The 17,782-nt window shown below is 40.5% G+C and overlaps 1 protein-coding gene across 12 annotated transcripts in view; it reads right to left on the bottom strand.

Moving 5' to 3' along the window:
• The window catches only part of NEK11 (NIMA related kinase 11), a 168,380-nt gene that overhangs the window by 109,393 nt on the left and 41,205 nt on the right, over window positions 1-17,782 (bottom strand). For 11 of the 12 annotated variants that reach the window (XM_039524107.1, XM_039524108.1, XM_039524113.1 and 8 more), the window contains 4 exons: window positions 15,705-15,870; window positions 8,650-8,768; window positions 2,564-2,628; window positions 200-326 (listed from right to left, as the gene is read on the bottom strand). In XM_039524107.1, coding sequence (XP_039380041.1) covers window positions 200-326; window positions 2,564-2,628; window positions 8,650-8,768; window positions 15,705-15,870 — 477 coding nt within the window. The remainder of the gene's footprint in view (window positions 1-199; window positions 327-2,563; window positions 2,629-8,649; window positions 8,769-15,704; window positions 15,871-17,782) is intronic. The other variant, XM_039524110.1, reaches the window with a different exon arrangement.

Raw genomic sequence — 17,782 nt, 5'->3', positions numbered from 1 at the left:
TGAATAGTTCTAATGGAGAAGTCAAGCATTCTAACCAGGTGGCCCTGACTTCTTTTGTATTCAAAAAATTTGTTAAAGAAAAAAATAGCAAGCACATAATACAAGCAAATAGATGGTAACCTAGAAAACGAATGCATTTTAATCGACTTGTTCATTACAAAGAAATGAATACTCCAGTCTAAACATGTTGCTCACTCACCAAATGTCAGATTTTGTGTCATAACCTTGATGTTTCAGTGCCTCTGGGCTCATGTAGTAAGGTGTCCCAGTAAATGTAGTTGCCAGATCACATGATCCCATCAAGAGACGAGAAACTCCGAAGTCCCCTTAAAGTAAAATTGTAAAAAGTAAAAATTTAAAAAAAAATACTAGATAGATAAGAAAATCTAGACTCAAAATCAAATCAGGAACTCTAAACTTTCTGTGGCAAATTGCTGGCACTATTATGATGGGTCTCGCGCTTTCTCTTCTTTGTGGGCGTTCAGGGCACCATTTCTTGCCCCTGAATTGGAATATTAATTGCCCCACTAGTGTCCTTGAGGAGGGGAGTGGAGAGGGAGGGACCTGCCCAGGGGCCCTGAGGATAGTGGTGAACCACTTGAACTGACGGTTCCTTCCCCTGGGATACTTCCCTCTCCCGCCCTTCAGCTTGTGGGGGGCTTCCTGCCCTCCCTCTGTACAAGCCAGGTGCCCCTTACCTAGGGTCTTGGACTTCTTAGCCCACCGCAGCACTCCTCCAAACTTTCCTCTGCTTCCCTCCAAACTGTTCTCTGTTTCAACACCAATCTGCTCTGCTCCAACTCCTTCAAACTGTTCTCTGCTCCAATACCAATCCTTTCTGCTCCAACTCCCACACTGTCTGATTGAAGCAGGGGGTTTTTATCATGTGACTGACTGCAGGTGCTCTAATTGGCTTCAGGTGCTCTAATTGGCTTCAGGTGCTCTAGTTAATCTATAGCAAACTTTCTTCCCCTTACAGGGAATAAGGCTCCCTTCTAACCCTCTCCTGCTGCCCTCTGGCCATGCTGTATCACATTACTTTGAGTGTCTTTAATATAACATTTTAGAATTTAATATTATTCAAAAAATTTAGGGCCAGATCTTCAGCTGGTGTGAATTCTCATAACTGTTGAAATCAGTGGAGCTATGACAATTATCAGCAAGGATCTGCCACTTGAAACACAAAAATTGGGGTAATTGAATGGGTCAGAGTATTGGTAATGAGATAGAGAACTTTTCACTTCTGCACTGTTGATTCAAATGCAGCCCAAGCTAATAGTAAACAGAAGTTTTTTTCCATCTTATGGCTGTCTGGTATATTATAAATTGATTTGACAGAGTCAGTCCTTTTCCCCATGGATTAATGTCCATCCATCTCACAGAAAGCAGCACTAATAACTGGCAACATTGCTTATACTCTCAGCAGAGCTGCTAAGGATTGAAAGAATGAACTTTCTCTCTCCTGTTGAGGTGATTCCTACAGTTCAAGGCCAAGGCATATTGTCTAGGCAGTGTGGAGAATTTTGCACTGCTGATGCCTATGCATGCTGTACCTTTTAAATAGAAGACTTTGACAACTAGTCACCATGGTGATGGGTGCAGTAGAAAATCAGAGATTAGTTTAGATCAAATTGCTACAATATCAGTCTGGAACCTTTCATTACCATAACATTCATATAAAAGAATGTTTAGAAGAAGTAAAAAAAAATTACTAATGAATTTAACTAACAATTTGGCTGCGATGGACACAAACATACTGAGTATAAGAGTCAGTACACCTGTCCCCCTTACACAGGGGAATAAAACAGATGCAGTGCATGAACATACGCACTTATACAGAAAAAGAAAGAACTGTTTTATAAGGGGGAAAAGTTATTGCTTTTGCAATTCTTTCACCAGAAAAGATTTTGAAAAGGAGCATTATTTTATTAATGTTAATATTGTGCAATGTTTGAAAATAAGACAACTGCATATTGTAAAAATAAGAGATTCCAGAGTTTTCTCAGTTCTAGTGTCTTGACAAGACTTGGCAATATGTTCCTATAAATATTTCAATAAAGAAGCAGTTTAGATAAAGATTAGTAAATCTAGGGTGTAATGGTTGGAAATAGCTATTATAAATATCAATAACTATAAGAAAAAGCTGGGGATTAAATTATATGCACATTTTAATTATCCATATTGAATGTTCATAAGGAGACATAAAATGATTTTACAAAAAAAACTTGCAATGATTTTTAAAACATGGAGAAAAATCAATTGGTCATGAATCTTCTATAGAAAAGATATACATTGTTTCCCAAGTCTAGATCAAGTTCAAAATAAAATAATGCATTAAGATATCCTTTTGTTTTCAAATGCTCGTGCATGAAAAGTTGACATCCCCTAGTTAAAAACCCATTCACAAAACTAAGTATTACCATAGTTTTAGAACTAAACCACAAAAAAGATAGTGTATTAGACACCTCTAGATACCCTCTAATTTAAATCTACGTATTTATAACATCTGTGATGGAATTTTCTATAGTACTAAAAGTCATCTAAGAAAGTAAGGAAATCTTACCAATTTTAAGAAGGTTATTTTTCAAAAAAATATTCTTGGCTTTTAAATCCCTGTGAAGTATTCGCCTGAAACACAAAGGGGAATTCAATTTCATCTGATTTGGAGAAATTATAGTCAAATATACTAACCCAGCCACTTCCTTCAATAGAACCGTGTTACTAAAGGTCAGCCTCGCAGACTAGGACCTAGTCCTGCAACTCACAATACACAGACACATCCCTGTACCTGCACCTGGCTCCATTGCCTTCAATGGGCTCCTTGTGGTGGAGAAATGCATCTATGTGCAGTTATTTGCAGTATTAGGAACTAGATACTTAGCATAAAACACATGAATGCAGGTATCATAGTTTGAGACTAGCACTCAGTCCTTTGATGTAAGGAATTAGGTGAGCTGCAGAGGCAACATATTCAGCCATTGATGGGAGAGAACAAAACCTGTTGTTCTTTTTACCCATCTGATTGGTCTTAAGGGAGCTATGTTCAGTCATCTGCCAGAAGGATAATCCTCATCATGAGATACTTCAGAACAGAGGAATTAAAAAGTGGGGGATCCTCAAAGATCTGAGAACCCCCTCTCAGGGAAAAAGTGTTATTTGAAAAAAATAAAATATATCTATCATTCTCTCTCTCTTTCCCATCAGTTTTAACCAAGCTGTTCCTCAAGGATTCACATGACACCATAAGAACATAAGAATGGCCGTACTGGGTCAGACCAAAGGTCCATCCAGCCCAGTATCTGTCTACTGACAATGGCCAATGCCAGATGCCCCAGAGGGAGTGAACCTAACAGGTAATGATAAAGTGATCTCTCTCCTGCCGTCCATCACCACCCTCTGACAAACAGAGGCTAGGGACACCATTCCTTACCCATCCTGGCTAATAGCCATTAATGGACTTAACCACCATTAATTTATCCAGTTCTCTTTTAAACCCTGTTATAGTCCTAACCTTCACAACCTCCTCCACAACCTCCTCAGGTAAGGAGTTCCACAAGTTGACTGTGCGCTGTGTGAAGAAGAACTTCCTTTTATTTGTTTTAAACCTGCTGCCTATTAATTTCATTTGGTGGCCCCTAGTTCTTATATTATGGGAACAAGTAAATAACTTTTCCCTATTCACTTTCTCCACATCACTCATAATTTTATATACCTCTATCATATCCCCCCTTAGTCTCCTCTTTTCCAAGCTGAAAAGTCCTAGCCTCTTTAATCTCTCCTCAGATGGGACCCGTTCCAAACCCCTAATCATTTTAGTTGCCCTTCTAAGCCATGAGTAGTGCTGTGTGTAACCATATTTTCTCAACTTCTTGAAATTTCTACCTATGACACCCTTATCTTCCTCCCCCCACCCAAATAAAAACTAATAATAATCACCATCATCTATATTATATACAAAGCACAGGCTCAAGGAATTTTTGTTAATTCTCTCCCCATAGGGCTCCCTCATATCCCACCATCCCATCTAGGTTTTACCTTGCCCACTTGATTCCTGTGGTGTCAGTGGCATATGCAACAGTGTTCTTTCGGGCGATAATCTGCCCCCAAGTGGAATTAGAACAACAGTCTACAATACCTACACTTACTGGTATTGCATAGTCTCATTGAGACCAATTCTTCAACCATTTAGAATAGATAAAGAGAGCACCAGAGGCTCTAGAATCCTTAGGGGTGAGCAATAAAATCAAATATGGTAATTGACTACAGTTGTTGTTCAGCAATCTTCAAATACTGCCCTGTTTTTCCGGAAAATTTTAAAGTTTTCTGTACTGAAATACTATAGTGATTTCTAAAATGTTTTCCATATTGAGAGAATAACTTCTTCTGATGCATCATTTAACTGAGCAATTTCGTCCACATCTCATGGGAAAGTAATGTTTTCATGAGATACAAAGGTAATCTCACAGAGTCCAATATATACTATTCACAAATAACTAACAATAAAATACAAATAATAAATACCTAATAGAAGGCATTATTGTATACTTATAGACTGCAGACTGAAAAATGAGTCTTTACGCTTAGTGAAATATAAAGAAAAGATTTCAATAGTATTTTAATATTTAAACTACTTCTTCCAGTTCTTGTCATCAAGGATAATAGTTAACCAATTTGTTTCTATAGTGCATTAAGAGATGAGAATGAATTATCAATGGATTATGCAGTGGGTATTTACCAAGGTTTCTTAATAAACAGATGAAATACACTTATTATAGCAACTTTCTCAAGCAATATACATGCATTTGTCATGCATTAAATTAGCAAGGAACATTACGCTATTTAAAGTGACATTCATCATTATATCACATATGTATACATATTTATTTTTATATAAAATGTCTCACTTTGTACAGATGGATACATTCTGTGGCTACTATTCATCACAAAGAAACTCTGAAGTAAACAACCAGTCACTGATTTCTGGGCAGGATTTGGATTCCAAAGTGTGGATTTCAAATGTGGATAAATTTAGTTATTAAAAATGTTATAGAGTTACCTGTGCCTATGTACAATAGACTGTGCATTTGATCCTTACTTGTCATATAAAAGCACCATACTTCAAGGTGCAGTAGACAAAAACAATCTATTTCCATAGAAAAGTATGGAAGAACTTTTTGCAACATGCTCTGCTCATGCTGAATAAGGCTTCCTCTGCCATATGCTGCCAACTGAAACAGAGTGAAGTTTACTGCTGTGAATGGAACTAATTTGAACAGTGTGTGAAGAACTATTTGTAGAGCTAAGTGGTTTCTGGCAAACTTGACTCCTGTGCAGTAGAAGGCAGAAAGACCAAAACAAGCAATCTAGGCAATGCCTCGTGCACTGTAGGATGGTAGTTGAAGGCCTATTTGCACCATTGGGGCTACTATGCCAAAATCATTCCATTTTGAAACTGCTCTAGTGGAAATTACCAAGGTGAAGGACCACATAGTGATTAGTTTTACTCAAAAGAAGTCTCAACAATGGCGTGATTGGCTGGATGCTGTTAGGTGCAATTTTGTGTGTGGACATGTGATGTGTTCAAAGCGCTAGAGCAAGTGGTGGTTAGCATGCTAACTTTCTCTAACCTAAACAAGCATGCAGTCCATTATTTCTCTCTTCTGTTATACTAATGATAGATGAGATGTTCATCCATTTATTCTAGACAATTTAGCTGTCAAGTTCAAATCCAAAAAACTTCCAATTATGTAAAATACACAGTAGGTGGTGTGGTCACCAGGAGATAATCATACCCTTTGAGATTTATGAAGCACAAGAAAAAGATGAACATTTCTAATCTTGCTAATCTGTATTGTCATTGCAAAAATCCTTCCAGGTAGCAAAAACATCTTATTTTGAAAATAGAATTTTTAAATACTGAACCAGTAGTTTCAGCTAAGCTGTAGACACATGCTCAGCTATGTGGATAGATGTATGCAATTTAAATACTCCTAAGCAAAAGTTCTCCTTCACACAATCCAAGGAATTTTTTTTTATTATGAAATGCAATTGTTTATGAATACTCATGTTTTCCAGTTTTAGGCTCATGTTGTCTTCGCACTAGAACTGGAAATGATTAAAAGCATGTGCTATAATTTTTCCTTATTGTTAGAGAAGAAATCAGTATAATTATAAATAGAGGCTGGCAATTATATTTTTTGTACCTAGAATGGATGCCTGTTATAGACTTATTAAAAAGTCCACATATTTACATACTTGCTATTGTTTGGCTCTGATAATTTTTATGATGCATGATAATACCAGAAAGGTACAGAATATTTTTAATGTGCATCTATATACAAATATATGATGCATTAAAAGGAATGTAAATAAAAATCAAAACTACCTGAGTGTGGTTGGGGAAGTGCCATTAAACAGTGATGGCTCAAAGAGAGAAAATAAAAAGCTATTCAAAACTCAAATTGTTGCTGCCACTGGAGAATTAAACTGTACTTCTCAGGAAGCCCAGTAGTTTAATACATTTATTTACCAAGGGAGGTTTATTTACCAGAGAGAGTTCTAAAGATTTATTTGTAGACCAAGTGGAGGACAAGAAAAATACAGTACAGGGAGAAAGTGGATAAAAGGCTGTGTGTGTGTGTGTGTGTGTGTGTGTGTGTGTGTGTGTGTGTGTGTGTGTGTGTGTGTGTGTGTGTGTGTGTGTGTGTGTGTGTGTGTGTGTGTGTGTGCGCGCGCGCGCGCGCGCAGGGGGAGACCTGAGATATAGAAGGCATAGAGAGATGAAAATCACAGGGGAAAGACAGAAGTTAAGAGCCTGGGACAGCGAAGCTTTTTTGGTCTCACTTTATTACATAGTGTATCCCCTTATTTAATATGTATATGTTTAAGTAAGGGTTTCACACAAAGCTGTCTTTCTAGGATATGACCATTCCTAATGCCTAATTCCTAATTCTAATAGTTTAATTAGATTTTGAGGTTTTTCATTTCAATCATATTCCTCATATTCTGTCTGAGGCAAATGCTGGGAAAGCACTCCTTGGATAATCTGAAAGTCAGCACTCAAAGTAGAGACCTCTATCCATCATGCTCTCATCAGCATAGTCTGTAGATGTATAGGCAAAGGTACCAACCTCTGCTAAAATACTGCCTGCACAGCCAGGGGATTCTTATCCTTAAAAGACTGGCATGGGTCCAAGTCTTTGAGTATGGAAGGATGAAATATGCTGGGATTTGGGAGGGTAGAGCTAGCTATATAGGATTTTATATCAAGCTCATCACCATGGTATTTTAGTGTTGCCAACAGCCACAAACAACTTTGATGAAAAAGAGAGAAAAAGGGAAGATGCTGAAAGTTAGGCTCCCTGCTCTAGAACTTCTGAAAAGCCACTAAGAAAGGAGTCTTTCATCCCCTGTCTGCTGTCCTAGGGCTTAATCCTGCAAAGCTGAGCGCGCTGGTCCTGATCCAGCAAAGCACTTCAGCCCATGCTTAACTTTAAGCATGTGAGGAGTCTCATCTAGGTCAAACTTGACCCGTGTAGTGAAATGTGAAAAAGTGGACTAGACAAGCTACCTAAGTAGTGTCCAGTGCACTGGTAGGACTATTTGCACCACCAGGGTTAGTATGCCAGAAATCACTGTCCATATTGGGACTACATTAGGGGAGACTGGCTGGGTAGAACATCATATGGTGGCTAGCCTTGTTCAAAGCAAATCTAATCCAAACAGTAGTTCAACTATCTGCACATTGCTGGGAGCAATTGTGTGTGAACATGAAGGTGGAGGGGTGTAACAGATGTGCTGGTGGGACCAACCAGTGGTCAGCTTGCCAAATTTATCTAGCCTAGACAAAGCCATTCAGCCTTAGAGTGGAATCATTTCTCTCTTATTTCTCTCTTCATATCTCTAGATTAGAGAAGAATAAGTGGACCTTATAAGTAGGTTTGAAATAAATAACCTGTGGAACTTTGTGGAATGACTCATTCATTTCCTCTGGTCTTATGGATCTTACATTATTAGTTATAAAAATATGCTCATCGCTTAGAGATTCGAAACATAATTGACTGAGTCACCTGCAGTATTTTTTTAGGTTAAGTCATTGATGCACTGATGAAAGTAGTAAGTGCCTTCAAACACATATCCAAAATGAGGAACATTAGGCCAAATTTATCCCTAAGGTAACTTTATTGATATTAATGGAGTTGCTCCAGAAATACACTTTACTCTTTATGTTTAAGAGGTGTTCTCTCTCTTATAAGGCTGAATATTTGTTTTAAATCACAAGATTTGATTAACTGTTTTGATTCTACTCTATATTCTCAAGGCTGTCACCTGGATCTTAGAAAATAAAGGTCTGCAAATGATGACTACTGCTAAAAGAGGGTGATCATAATATTGCTATATAATAGGTTGTAATAGAAGTATAGGTATTGAAGGGTCGGACCCTTAAAAAAATGCACTGTTCTTGCTAAATGGTTTTTCAATCACCACGTTACACATATACTAATTCAAAATGGGTATACAGGGTTTTCTATATATAAAAAAAATAATCAGCAGGGTTTTATTTCCATTTGAATATCTGTAATTAGCCAATACAAGTCTGCTCTGTCATATCACACCTAACTGCTCTCATATTAAAGTAAATTACTGTACCTTTCATGCATATAGTTGACTCCAAGCAACAGCTGTATAAACCATTCTATTATCTGGCTTTCAGGGAATATTTTCCCAGCTTCTTTGTATTCTTGAATTTTGCAGTCTAGATCTCGACCCTGAAACATTGGAGGATATTTGCATGTTTAATATAAGAGTTATAAACATTTCTTCTTATGCCAAAATAAAGATTCAGTTGTTATCCGATACCCACAGGCATATTGGGTATATGACACACCCTTTAATTCTAATGCTGATCTTTATCAATATAGCTTTCTAAAAATTCTGTTTAATACAATTTTTGAAAATACATGCAGCCTAAAAGGAAAATAATCTTCTAATTAGAGATATCAAAGACCATGAGTCTTTGGGTTAAGCTTAGAGGCGAGAGCAACAAGGGTGATGTTGTGGTGGGCATTTGCTATAGACCACCAGACCAGGAGGATGAGGTAGACAAGACTTTCTTTGGACAACTTACAGATGTTTCCCAATCACAGGCCCTGGTTCTCATGGGGGACTTCAATCATCCTGACATCTGCAGGAAGAGCAATATAGCAGTACACAGACAATCCAGGAAGATTTTGGAGAGTGTTGGGGGCAACTTCCTGGTGCAAGTGCTGAAGGAACCAACTAGGGGCCGTGATCCTCTTGACTGGCGCTCACAAACAGGGAAGCAGGGCTGGCTCTAGGCACCAGCATTCCAAGCATGTGCTTGGGGCAGCCCTTTTCAAGGGGCGGTACTCCGGCTTTTATTTTTTTATTTTTGCTTCAGTGGCGGCACTCTGCGCCCCCCCCACACCCTTTTTTTTTTTTTGGTTGCTATGGGCGGCAAAAAACCTGGAGCTGGCCCTGCAGGGAAGAATTGGTAGGGAAAGTAGAAGTGGGTGGCAACCTGGGCAGCAGTGACCATGAGATGGTCGAGTTCAGGATCCTGGCAAAAGGAAGAAAGGAGAGCAGCAGAATACAGACTCTGGAATTCAGAAAAGCAGACTTTGACTCTCTCATGGAACTGATGGGCAGGATCCCATCAGGATCCCACTTCAGGAAAAAGCTGAAGTACTCAATGCTTTTTTTGCCTCCGTCTTCACAGACAAGGTCAGCTCCCAGACTGCTGCACTGGGCAGCACAGTATGGGGAGGAGGTGAGCAGCCCTCAGTGGTGAAAGAACAGGTTAAGATTATTTAGAAAATCTGGACATGCACAAGTCCATGGGGCCGGATCTAATGCATCCAAGGATGCAGAGGGAGTTGGCTGATGTGATTGCAAAGCCATTGTCCATTATCTTTGAAAACTCGTAGCAAGCGGGGGAGGTCCTGGATGATTGAAAAACAGAAAATATAGTACCCATCTTTTAAAAAGGGAAAAAGGAACTACAGACCGGTCAGTCTCACCTCAGTCCCTGGAAAAATCATGGAGCAGGTCCTCAAGGAATCCATTTTGAAGCACTTGGAGGAGAGGAAGGTGATCAGGAACAATCAGCATGGATTCACCAAGAGCAAATCATGCCTGACCAATCTGATTGCCTTCTATGATGAGATAACCAGCTCTGTGGATATGGGGAAAGCGGTGGACATGATATATCTTGACTTTAGCAAAGCTTTTGATACGGTCTCCCACAATATTCTTGTTAGCAAGTTTAAAAAGTATGTATTGGATGAATGGACTATAAGTTGGATAGAAAGCTGGCTAGATTGTTGGGCTCAACGGATAGTGATCAATGGCTCAAAGTCTAGTTGGCAGCCAGTATCAAGCGGAGTGCTCCAGGGGTAGGTTCTGGAGCTGGTTTTGTTCAACATCTTCATTAACGATCTGAATGATGGGATGGATTGCACCCTCAGCAAGTTCGCAGATGACACTAAGATGGGAGGAGAGGTAGATATGCTGGAGAGTAGGGATAAAGTCCAGAGTGACCTAGACAAATTGGAGGATTGGACCAAAAGAAATCGGATGAGGTTCATCCAGGTTCAACAAGGACAAGTGCAGAGTCCTGCACTTAGGATGGAAGAATCCCATGCACTGCTACAGGCTGGGGACTGACTGGCTAAGCAGCAGTTCTGCAGAAAAGGACCTGAGGATTACAGTGGATGAGAAGCTGGATAAGAATCAACAGAATGTCCTTGTTGCCAAGAAGGCTAACGGCATATTGGCTGCATTAGTAGGAGCACTTCCAGCAGATCGAGGGAAGTGATTATTCCCCTCTATTCGGCACTGGTGAGGCCACATCTGGAGTATTGCATACCATTTTGGGCTCACCCCCTACAGAAAGGATGTGGACAAATTGGAGAGAGTTCAGCGGAGGGCAATGAAAATGATTAGGAGGCTGGGACACATAGGAGGAGAGCGCAGGGGCTGACTTTCCAACGTGCCAGGGGGTGCTCGACCCCTGGCTCTGCCCCAGGTTCCACCCCTACTCCACCCATTCCCCAAGGCCCCACTCCCACCCTGCCTCTTCAGGTCCCTGCTCCATCTCTGCACCACCTCTTCCTGCTCAGTTCCGCCCCCTCCCACAGGCACACCACCTCCTCGCTCCTCTCCCCAAGCCTCCTGCATGCCGCGAAACAGCTGATCATGGCGGGTGGGAGGCTTTGATCCACGTGGCCTGCCAGTGGGCAGGAGGCACTGGGGGGCGGGGGTGAGGATCGGCTAATAGGGAGGCTGCCGGTGATTGCTCAGCACCCACCATTTTTCCCCATGGGTGCTCCAGTCCCGGAGTACCCACGGAGTTGGCGCCTATGGAGGAGAGGCTGAGGGAACTGGGCTTATTTAGTCTGCAGAAGGGAAGAGTGAGGGGGGATTGGATAGCAGCCTTCAACTACCTGAAGGAAGGTTCCAAAGAGGATGGAGCTAGGCTGTTCTCAGCGGTGGCAGATGACAGAACAAGGAGCAATGGTCTCAAGTTGCGGTGCGGAAGGTCTAGTTTGGATATTAGGAAAAACTATTTCACTAGGAGGGTGGTGAAGCACTGGAATGGGTTAACTAGTGAGGTTTTTAAGGCCTGGCTTGAGAAAGCCCTGGCTGGGATGATGTAGTTGGGGTTGGTCCTGCTTTGAGCAGGAGGTTGGACTAGATGACCTCCTGAGGTCTCTTCCAATCCTAATCTTCTATTATTCAAAATTTCAGTATTTATATTTATCATTCAACTATTCTGGAAAAATAGCTATGGTCAAAAATTAGGGGTTGTCCATTCTAACCAGGGATAATTGTCACAAATTCCTTCTATTCATATAATTCTACTTCATTGTCCATCTACATCTTTGCAATCAATTTATAAGATACATAGATCTTTGCCTACACCATAGCTATTTTAATTGCAAGTATTGGGTGGAGATTACAATGAGATACTAGAGGAAAATAGACAGTGTTTCATTCTTATTCCACGGTGGTGATTAAGAATATAAATAATAGAATGTTACAAGTCAGATGGTTATCTTGAATTATGCAATTTCTCCTCTCCAAACCTTTCCCTCCCAGTGTGCTTGACATTCTAGTCAAAATCCTGAGGGTCTCTCCAGTATTCCCTGTTTTTCCCAAGCCCCCAAAGCTTGATGCTGCAGCCACAATCACTGCAGGCAAAGCAGATCACCCTCCTTTTGTATCACTCCAACCCAGCTCCCACAAGCTTCCCCGGGGATGGGAGTGATTTAGCCTACAACAGTAGTGTCCAAACTTGTAGTCCTTGAGGTTCTAAATTGTGGCCTGCAAGAGCCACTGTGTTAAGAATATTTGCATTTGATTAGGAATTGAAAATATGTTCCCTAACTATGCCCTGCAGTTTTAAAACTGATGTGAGTCAACTGATTCACAACATGAGGAAGTAGAATCCCTGCCTCCCATGTAGCCCCAAAAGCAGCTCTGCTGTGAGTTGGGAGGAGCACTGAACACCAGGGCTGCCCAGAGGATTCAGGGAGCCTGGGGCAAAGCAACTTCAGAGGCCCCTTCCATAAAAAAAAGTTGCAATACTAGAGAATACTATATTCTCGTGGTGGCCCCTGCAGGGCCCAGCGCCTGGGGCAAATTGTCCCACTTGCCCCCCGTCTGGGCAGCCCTGCTGAACACCTGCTGTCCCTTTGCTGTTCCAGCTGCTCAGCAGCTTTCCTGGTGGCACCTGCTATCTAGCTGGGGAGATAAGAGATAGTAGTACTAGTTTCTCCGTTACCTGTTTCTCCACAGGGTAGCTAGATGGGCTCTGCCTGAGCTTAGTGTTGTACCTAGAAAAGGATAATTCACCTATCCCATGGAGCCACCCAGACCAGTCCAGAAGAGGGAGAAAAGAAGCTCAGAATTCACAACCAGTGACAGCCAGGGGCGGCTCCAAGCCCCAGCACGCCAAGCACGTGTTTGGGGTGGCAAGCCGCGGGGGGTGCTCTGCCGGCGCCGCGAGGGCGGCAGGCAGGCTGCCCTCAGCGGCGTGCCTGCGGAGGGTCCACTGGTCCCGCGGCTTCAGTGGACCTCCCGCAGGCGTGCCTGCGGAGGGTCCACTGGTCCTGCGGCTTCGGCACGCCTGCGGGAGGTCCACCGAGGCCACAGGACCAGCGGACCCTCCGCAGGCAAAACACTGAAGGCAGCCTGCTTGGGGCAGTAAAAACCCTAGAGCCGCCCCTGGTGACAGCTCCTTGATTCCCTACCCCACTCCAAAGTGCCTGCTCTAACTTGTACCAGCTGGTTATGGTACAATAGGACCATACACCTCATGGGGATTACCACTGTGGACCATGCTCTAGCCACTCCTCCTCCCTGGTCTAACATAACCCTCCCCACCAATATGTCACTACATCAGGGAAAGCATAGGAGCTGAGGAGTTCTATACCTATTGGGCACTCATCCATGTTGGGGGACTCCAGGCAGGAGGCTTGTGTGTGGTTTCTACTTCCTATGTGTGGTCTGAGCAATGCATAGGGAGCGGAAGTGGGCACAGAATCTGCCCTACAGTGCTGATTGTGGCCCTCAACCTCAATAATGTTCAGCCCTCACCCTTAAAAGATTGGCTCCAATGACCTACAAATTGTTCTAAGCTTGATTCCATGGAAAAGGTAAGTACCTTAGGAAAAAATGCTCAAGAAAAACAATTCTGAAATGTAGTTGCCAGGAAACCCTGAAGAAGTTCACTCTTCCTATTTTGTGTTTGGGAAGGTCAGTATATTAATGTTCAGGAGAGAACGAAATAAAGTGAAGGACAAGGAGGATATCAAGCTACTTCAGACATTTAAATTTCATGAATATTGTATAACATGCAGTAATAACTATTTTGAAATGGGATTTGCTTTTTTGGCTTTTATGATTGATAACGTGAACAGGCATTCATGACTACAGTTGCTAATTTTCCTTAGAGAATGTGTATTTCAGGCTGAACTGAAACTGCACTGAAGAAAGGAAATGAGAAGTTATTCTTATTTTAAGAATGTAATGACTTATGTTTTACATTTCATTGTTGTATTAAAAAAAATCATTTGTCATTTAGGGGAATTAATCCATTATTGTTTTTAAGAATTATATTTCACTGATGTCCAGTTTTAGGCCACAAAATAGAATCAGAGGTTCATCTAGGTACTTTTGTTTGAAATCAGATTGACATGACTGTTCTTATATTGCCTTAAAATATTTGAAATGGGTCACCCACCAGAGAAGTCTACAAAAACAAACCAGAACACACACACTTCTCTTCTATAATTGCAAGTGTCGTTAGCACTGATGAAAAGTGCCAGACTGTTATTCATAGAACTGACACAGCGTCAGGCAGCTGCACAGGAGGCTTGCACTGCACTGTTCCATCAGCAAGGTTCAAAGCCACAGTAGTTTGGAGGAAACAGAACAAGGGGTAACTCATTTTCCCATGCTAACTTAATACTTGGTCTTTCTCCTTAAACTGCCAGCGACGGTACCAATTACTGCCAATTGTGGAAGTAGTTATTGGCATTAGAAACTGGACATAGAACACAGTAAGCTTCCAAACACCCATCAGGTGGCAGCAAATTTTGCTCACCATTAATTTAGGCAGGATTTAAACAGACTAATTTTAGGTGAAAAGCTCTGTATGCCATTACATATAGAAAGATGTATCAGAACTAAGGACATATAGACGTACATTTTCTGGTTTTCTAGTGCACATTAGAGCAGCCTGAAGGCTGCTTTTGCTTGCCCAGGTTACATATAACCTGAAGGGCATGTTACAGCAGCTGGTGATTGCCTGGGAGCAGGGGAGTCCCTGCCATGCCCTTTTCCCTCAGCCATTCTCACTATACCCGCTCAAGGGAGGGGCTGGGTATAGGAGCCATTATGCAGGCTCTACAGCAGTAGAGGAAGAGAAAGGCCCTATTTTGGTGTGACGTGTCTGTGATTACTTTGGCTTTAGGGCCACTTTGCACCAGCAGCACAGTAAAAAGTAGCCCTAACACAGGAAAGAATCTAGGCCCTGGACTTGACTTTTCCCTAATTTCATATGTCAATTCCACGGGTATCTGACCATAATGAAATGCCCCGTCAAGTGTTATTTGCAACTTACCAGAGTCCTTTTGTAACATATGTTGGATTAACAGAGTGATAGTTATTCACTGTCTCACAACTTTGAAAAAATTATGTCGTTTCCAGAACAAACTTGAACAGTCCGACAATAAAAGAACAGCTAATTATCAAAGTTACTTTAAGGAGTGAATTAATTTTTCATTCTATGGAATTTTATTTTCTTAATTGTTAAGACCAAATTTGGATGCTTGCAACAATGTGATTTGCCAGCACAAAATCCATTTGTGATACTAGCCAGATAGTAACAGCCAAGCTATAGAAAAAAGTATCCAGGATAGCTGCACATTTTGAGTTGGATGGAAAATTTTTGAAGAAGATTAAAAGGTTGGGCTTGGGTGTTTTGTTTTTGTTTTTGTTTTTTTTACAATTTCATATTAAAGCCTTACAATATATTTTATCTCTGTCTTTCAACCTGCTATGGACCACATGTGGGATTCACAAAAAATGGGAACAGAAGCTTAAAATGTTGTATGATTCATATCAGAATTTTGCACACTGCCTGTAATTTGTTCACAATAATTTACAAGAAGTCTTACTTCACAGTATTCAGTGATGATGCAGAAACTCTCTCGTTCCACAAAGCTTGCATAAAACTTGACAATGGCTGGGTGATCTAGCCTGGAGAGTAGTTGTGCTTCTAGATTTGCTTCAACTGTTTCATTGGGCTTGAGGTCTCCAACAGAGATTTCCTTCAGAACCTTTCTGGAAAAAAAGATCCCTCAAGTTGATAAAAGCGGCAATATATGAAATCAAAAAGCTTCAACCACAGTTATCGTTTCCTACCATGACATCTTAATACCAAACATTTAACTGGAATAAGTTTGATCTGGCTTTGCAATGTGAAGTGATCAGACTATATCAAGTAAATATAAAGACACTACAGTAAAATGCTGGCATACATGCTAGATATTAAAATGGTCCAATACCACTGCACATGATCTCAGGTGTGTTTGCAAAAAAATATTTTTGCCAATCCAGCAATATTTAAGAAAATACTTTTGCTCAGTAACTTATACTGTACTATTTTTTTCTTGACATACTTTCACTATTATGGCCTATCATATAATATCGAATGTACAGGGGAAAAAACAGATAATAGATTTTATAAACACTATTGAGAAGCAACATAAATTAGAGATTTAAACATGAAATAGGGAGTCACAAGATCTGGCTTGTATTCATAGTTCTCCTACTGCCTTGCTATGTGAGCGTAAGGAAGTCACTTTATCTTTTGTATGCCTCCATCTTCCCATTTATGAAATCGGGATAATAATATGAACTAGAGACTGGGCAGGACCTGAACCCTGCCAAACTAAGAAGTACAAAGACTACAGGGTTCGAAGCAAAACTCCATATTCAAAATTACCAAACTTTGGGGTCAAAGATTGGTTCTGGAGGACCTAAATGTCCCCAATCCTGCAAAATCAGTGGGGCTATGCATGTATGTAAAGTTAATCATGTGAGTGACTCATGGCTGGCTTTGGCACTCAGACCCATCTCTATCTACTTCCAGAGTGTTGTGAAACAATCAATTTTTGGAAAACATTTTGTGATGACAGGCACTATAGACGTGAATATTACTCTTACTAGGATTTAAGAAAGAAATGTATGTGTATCAAATAAGGTGTGCATTTTCATACACTTGAACTAGGAACTAGAGAATATACAATGCTGATCTGTATCTGAAGAAGCCTTTTAAGCATATGGAGAATATGACTGTATTTTATTAAAGCAAAATTATTAATTTCCACTGACTTCTGAATAAATTAAAGGTATATTCCAAGCTGAAATTATGTCTTCATATTATTTTTTTTAAATAATTTGCTGTTCACTGCTGCATGTTTGTACAGTTGCAGTAGTTAAACATGACAGTAATAGAATTTTACAAAACTAGAGAAATTCACTTGCTCTGAGGAGTGAATGTAGTAAATCCCCATAAGTGATTTTTTCCCCCAGACAGAACCCATCAGTTACTGAGTAACAATGCCTGAATTTTCACATAAACTCACCTAAGCCCCATCTGGCAGCCTGATGATAAAACATGCAATCTGATTTGCCTACATCTCCTCAAACTAATTCTGTGCTATTAAGACAGGTAATATCTACTGCAATCTTCTCATCTTAAGTTGACATCAAGACATTATTCCTTCCGTCACACAGATCATGTCATGGAACTGACAAACAGAATGAGTCTTCATTAAATATCACTTAATACATGATCCTTAAATGCCAAGGACAGCAATAAAAACCTGACATGTCAAGGTAACTTGTCACCTTAGTCACTCAGTGATTTTGATGCTGCCATTAACTGTCAGACAACTGGCAGATGTTTATCTTATTAAAATTCAACCACAGAGCAGCAAATCAAGAAGCTGTACTTTTATAAATGAGCTACTGGTTTACTACTATACAATGCTAATTCATATCCAGAATTGGCAACTTGCTTGCATTTGGGAAACAAAATTTTGCAAAGCAATCAAGATTAAATTTACTTATACGATAAGTATGTGTGGGTAGATACACACACACACATTATATACATATAAAATGTTTGATTTTTCTATGTTTAATATAAAAAAGACACTTGGAGATCCTTTCTGCAAAGCAGCCTTTT

Source organism: Mauremys reevesii, linkage group 2 (assembly GCF_016161935.1).
Source record: "Mauremys reevesii isolate NIE-2019 linkage group 2, ASM1616193v1, whole genome shotgun sequence".
NCBI lineage: Eukaryota > Metazoa > Chordata > Testudines > Geoemydidae > Mauremys > Mauremys reevesii.
Note: the sequence above shows the minus strand (reverse complement) of the source record. Positions and strands in the feature narration are given on the sequence as shown.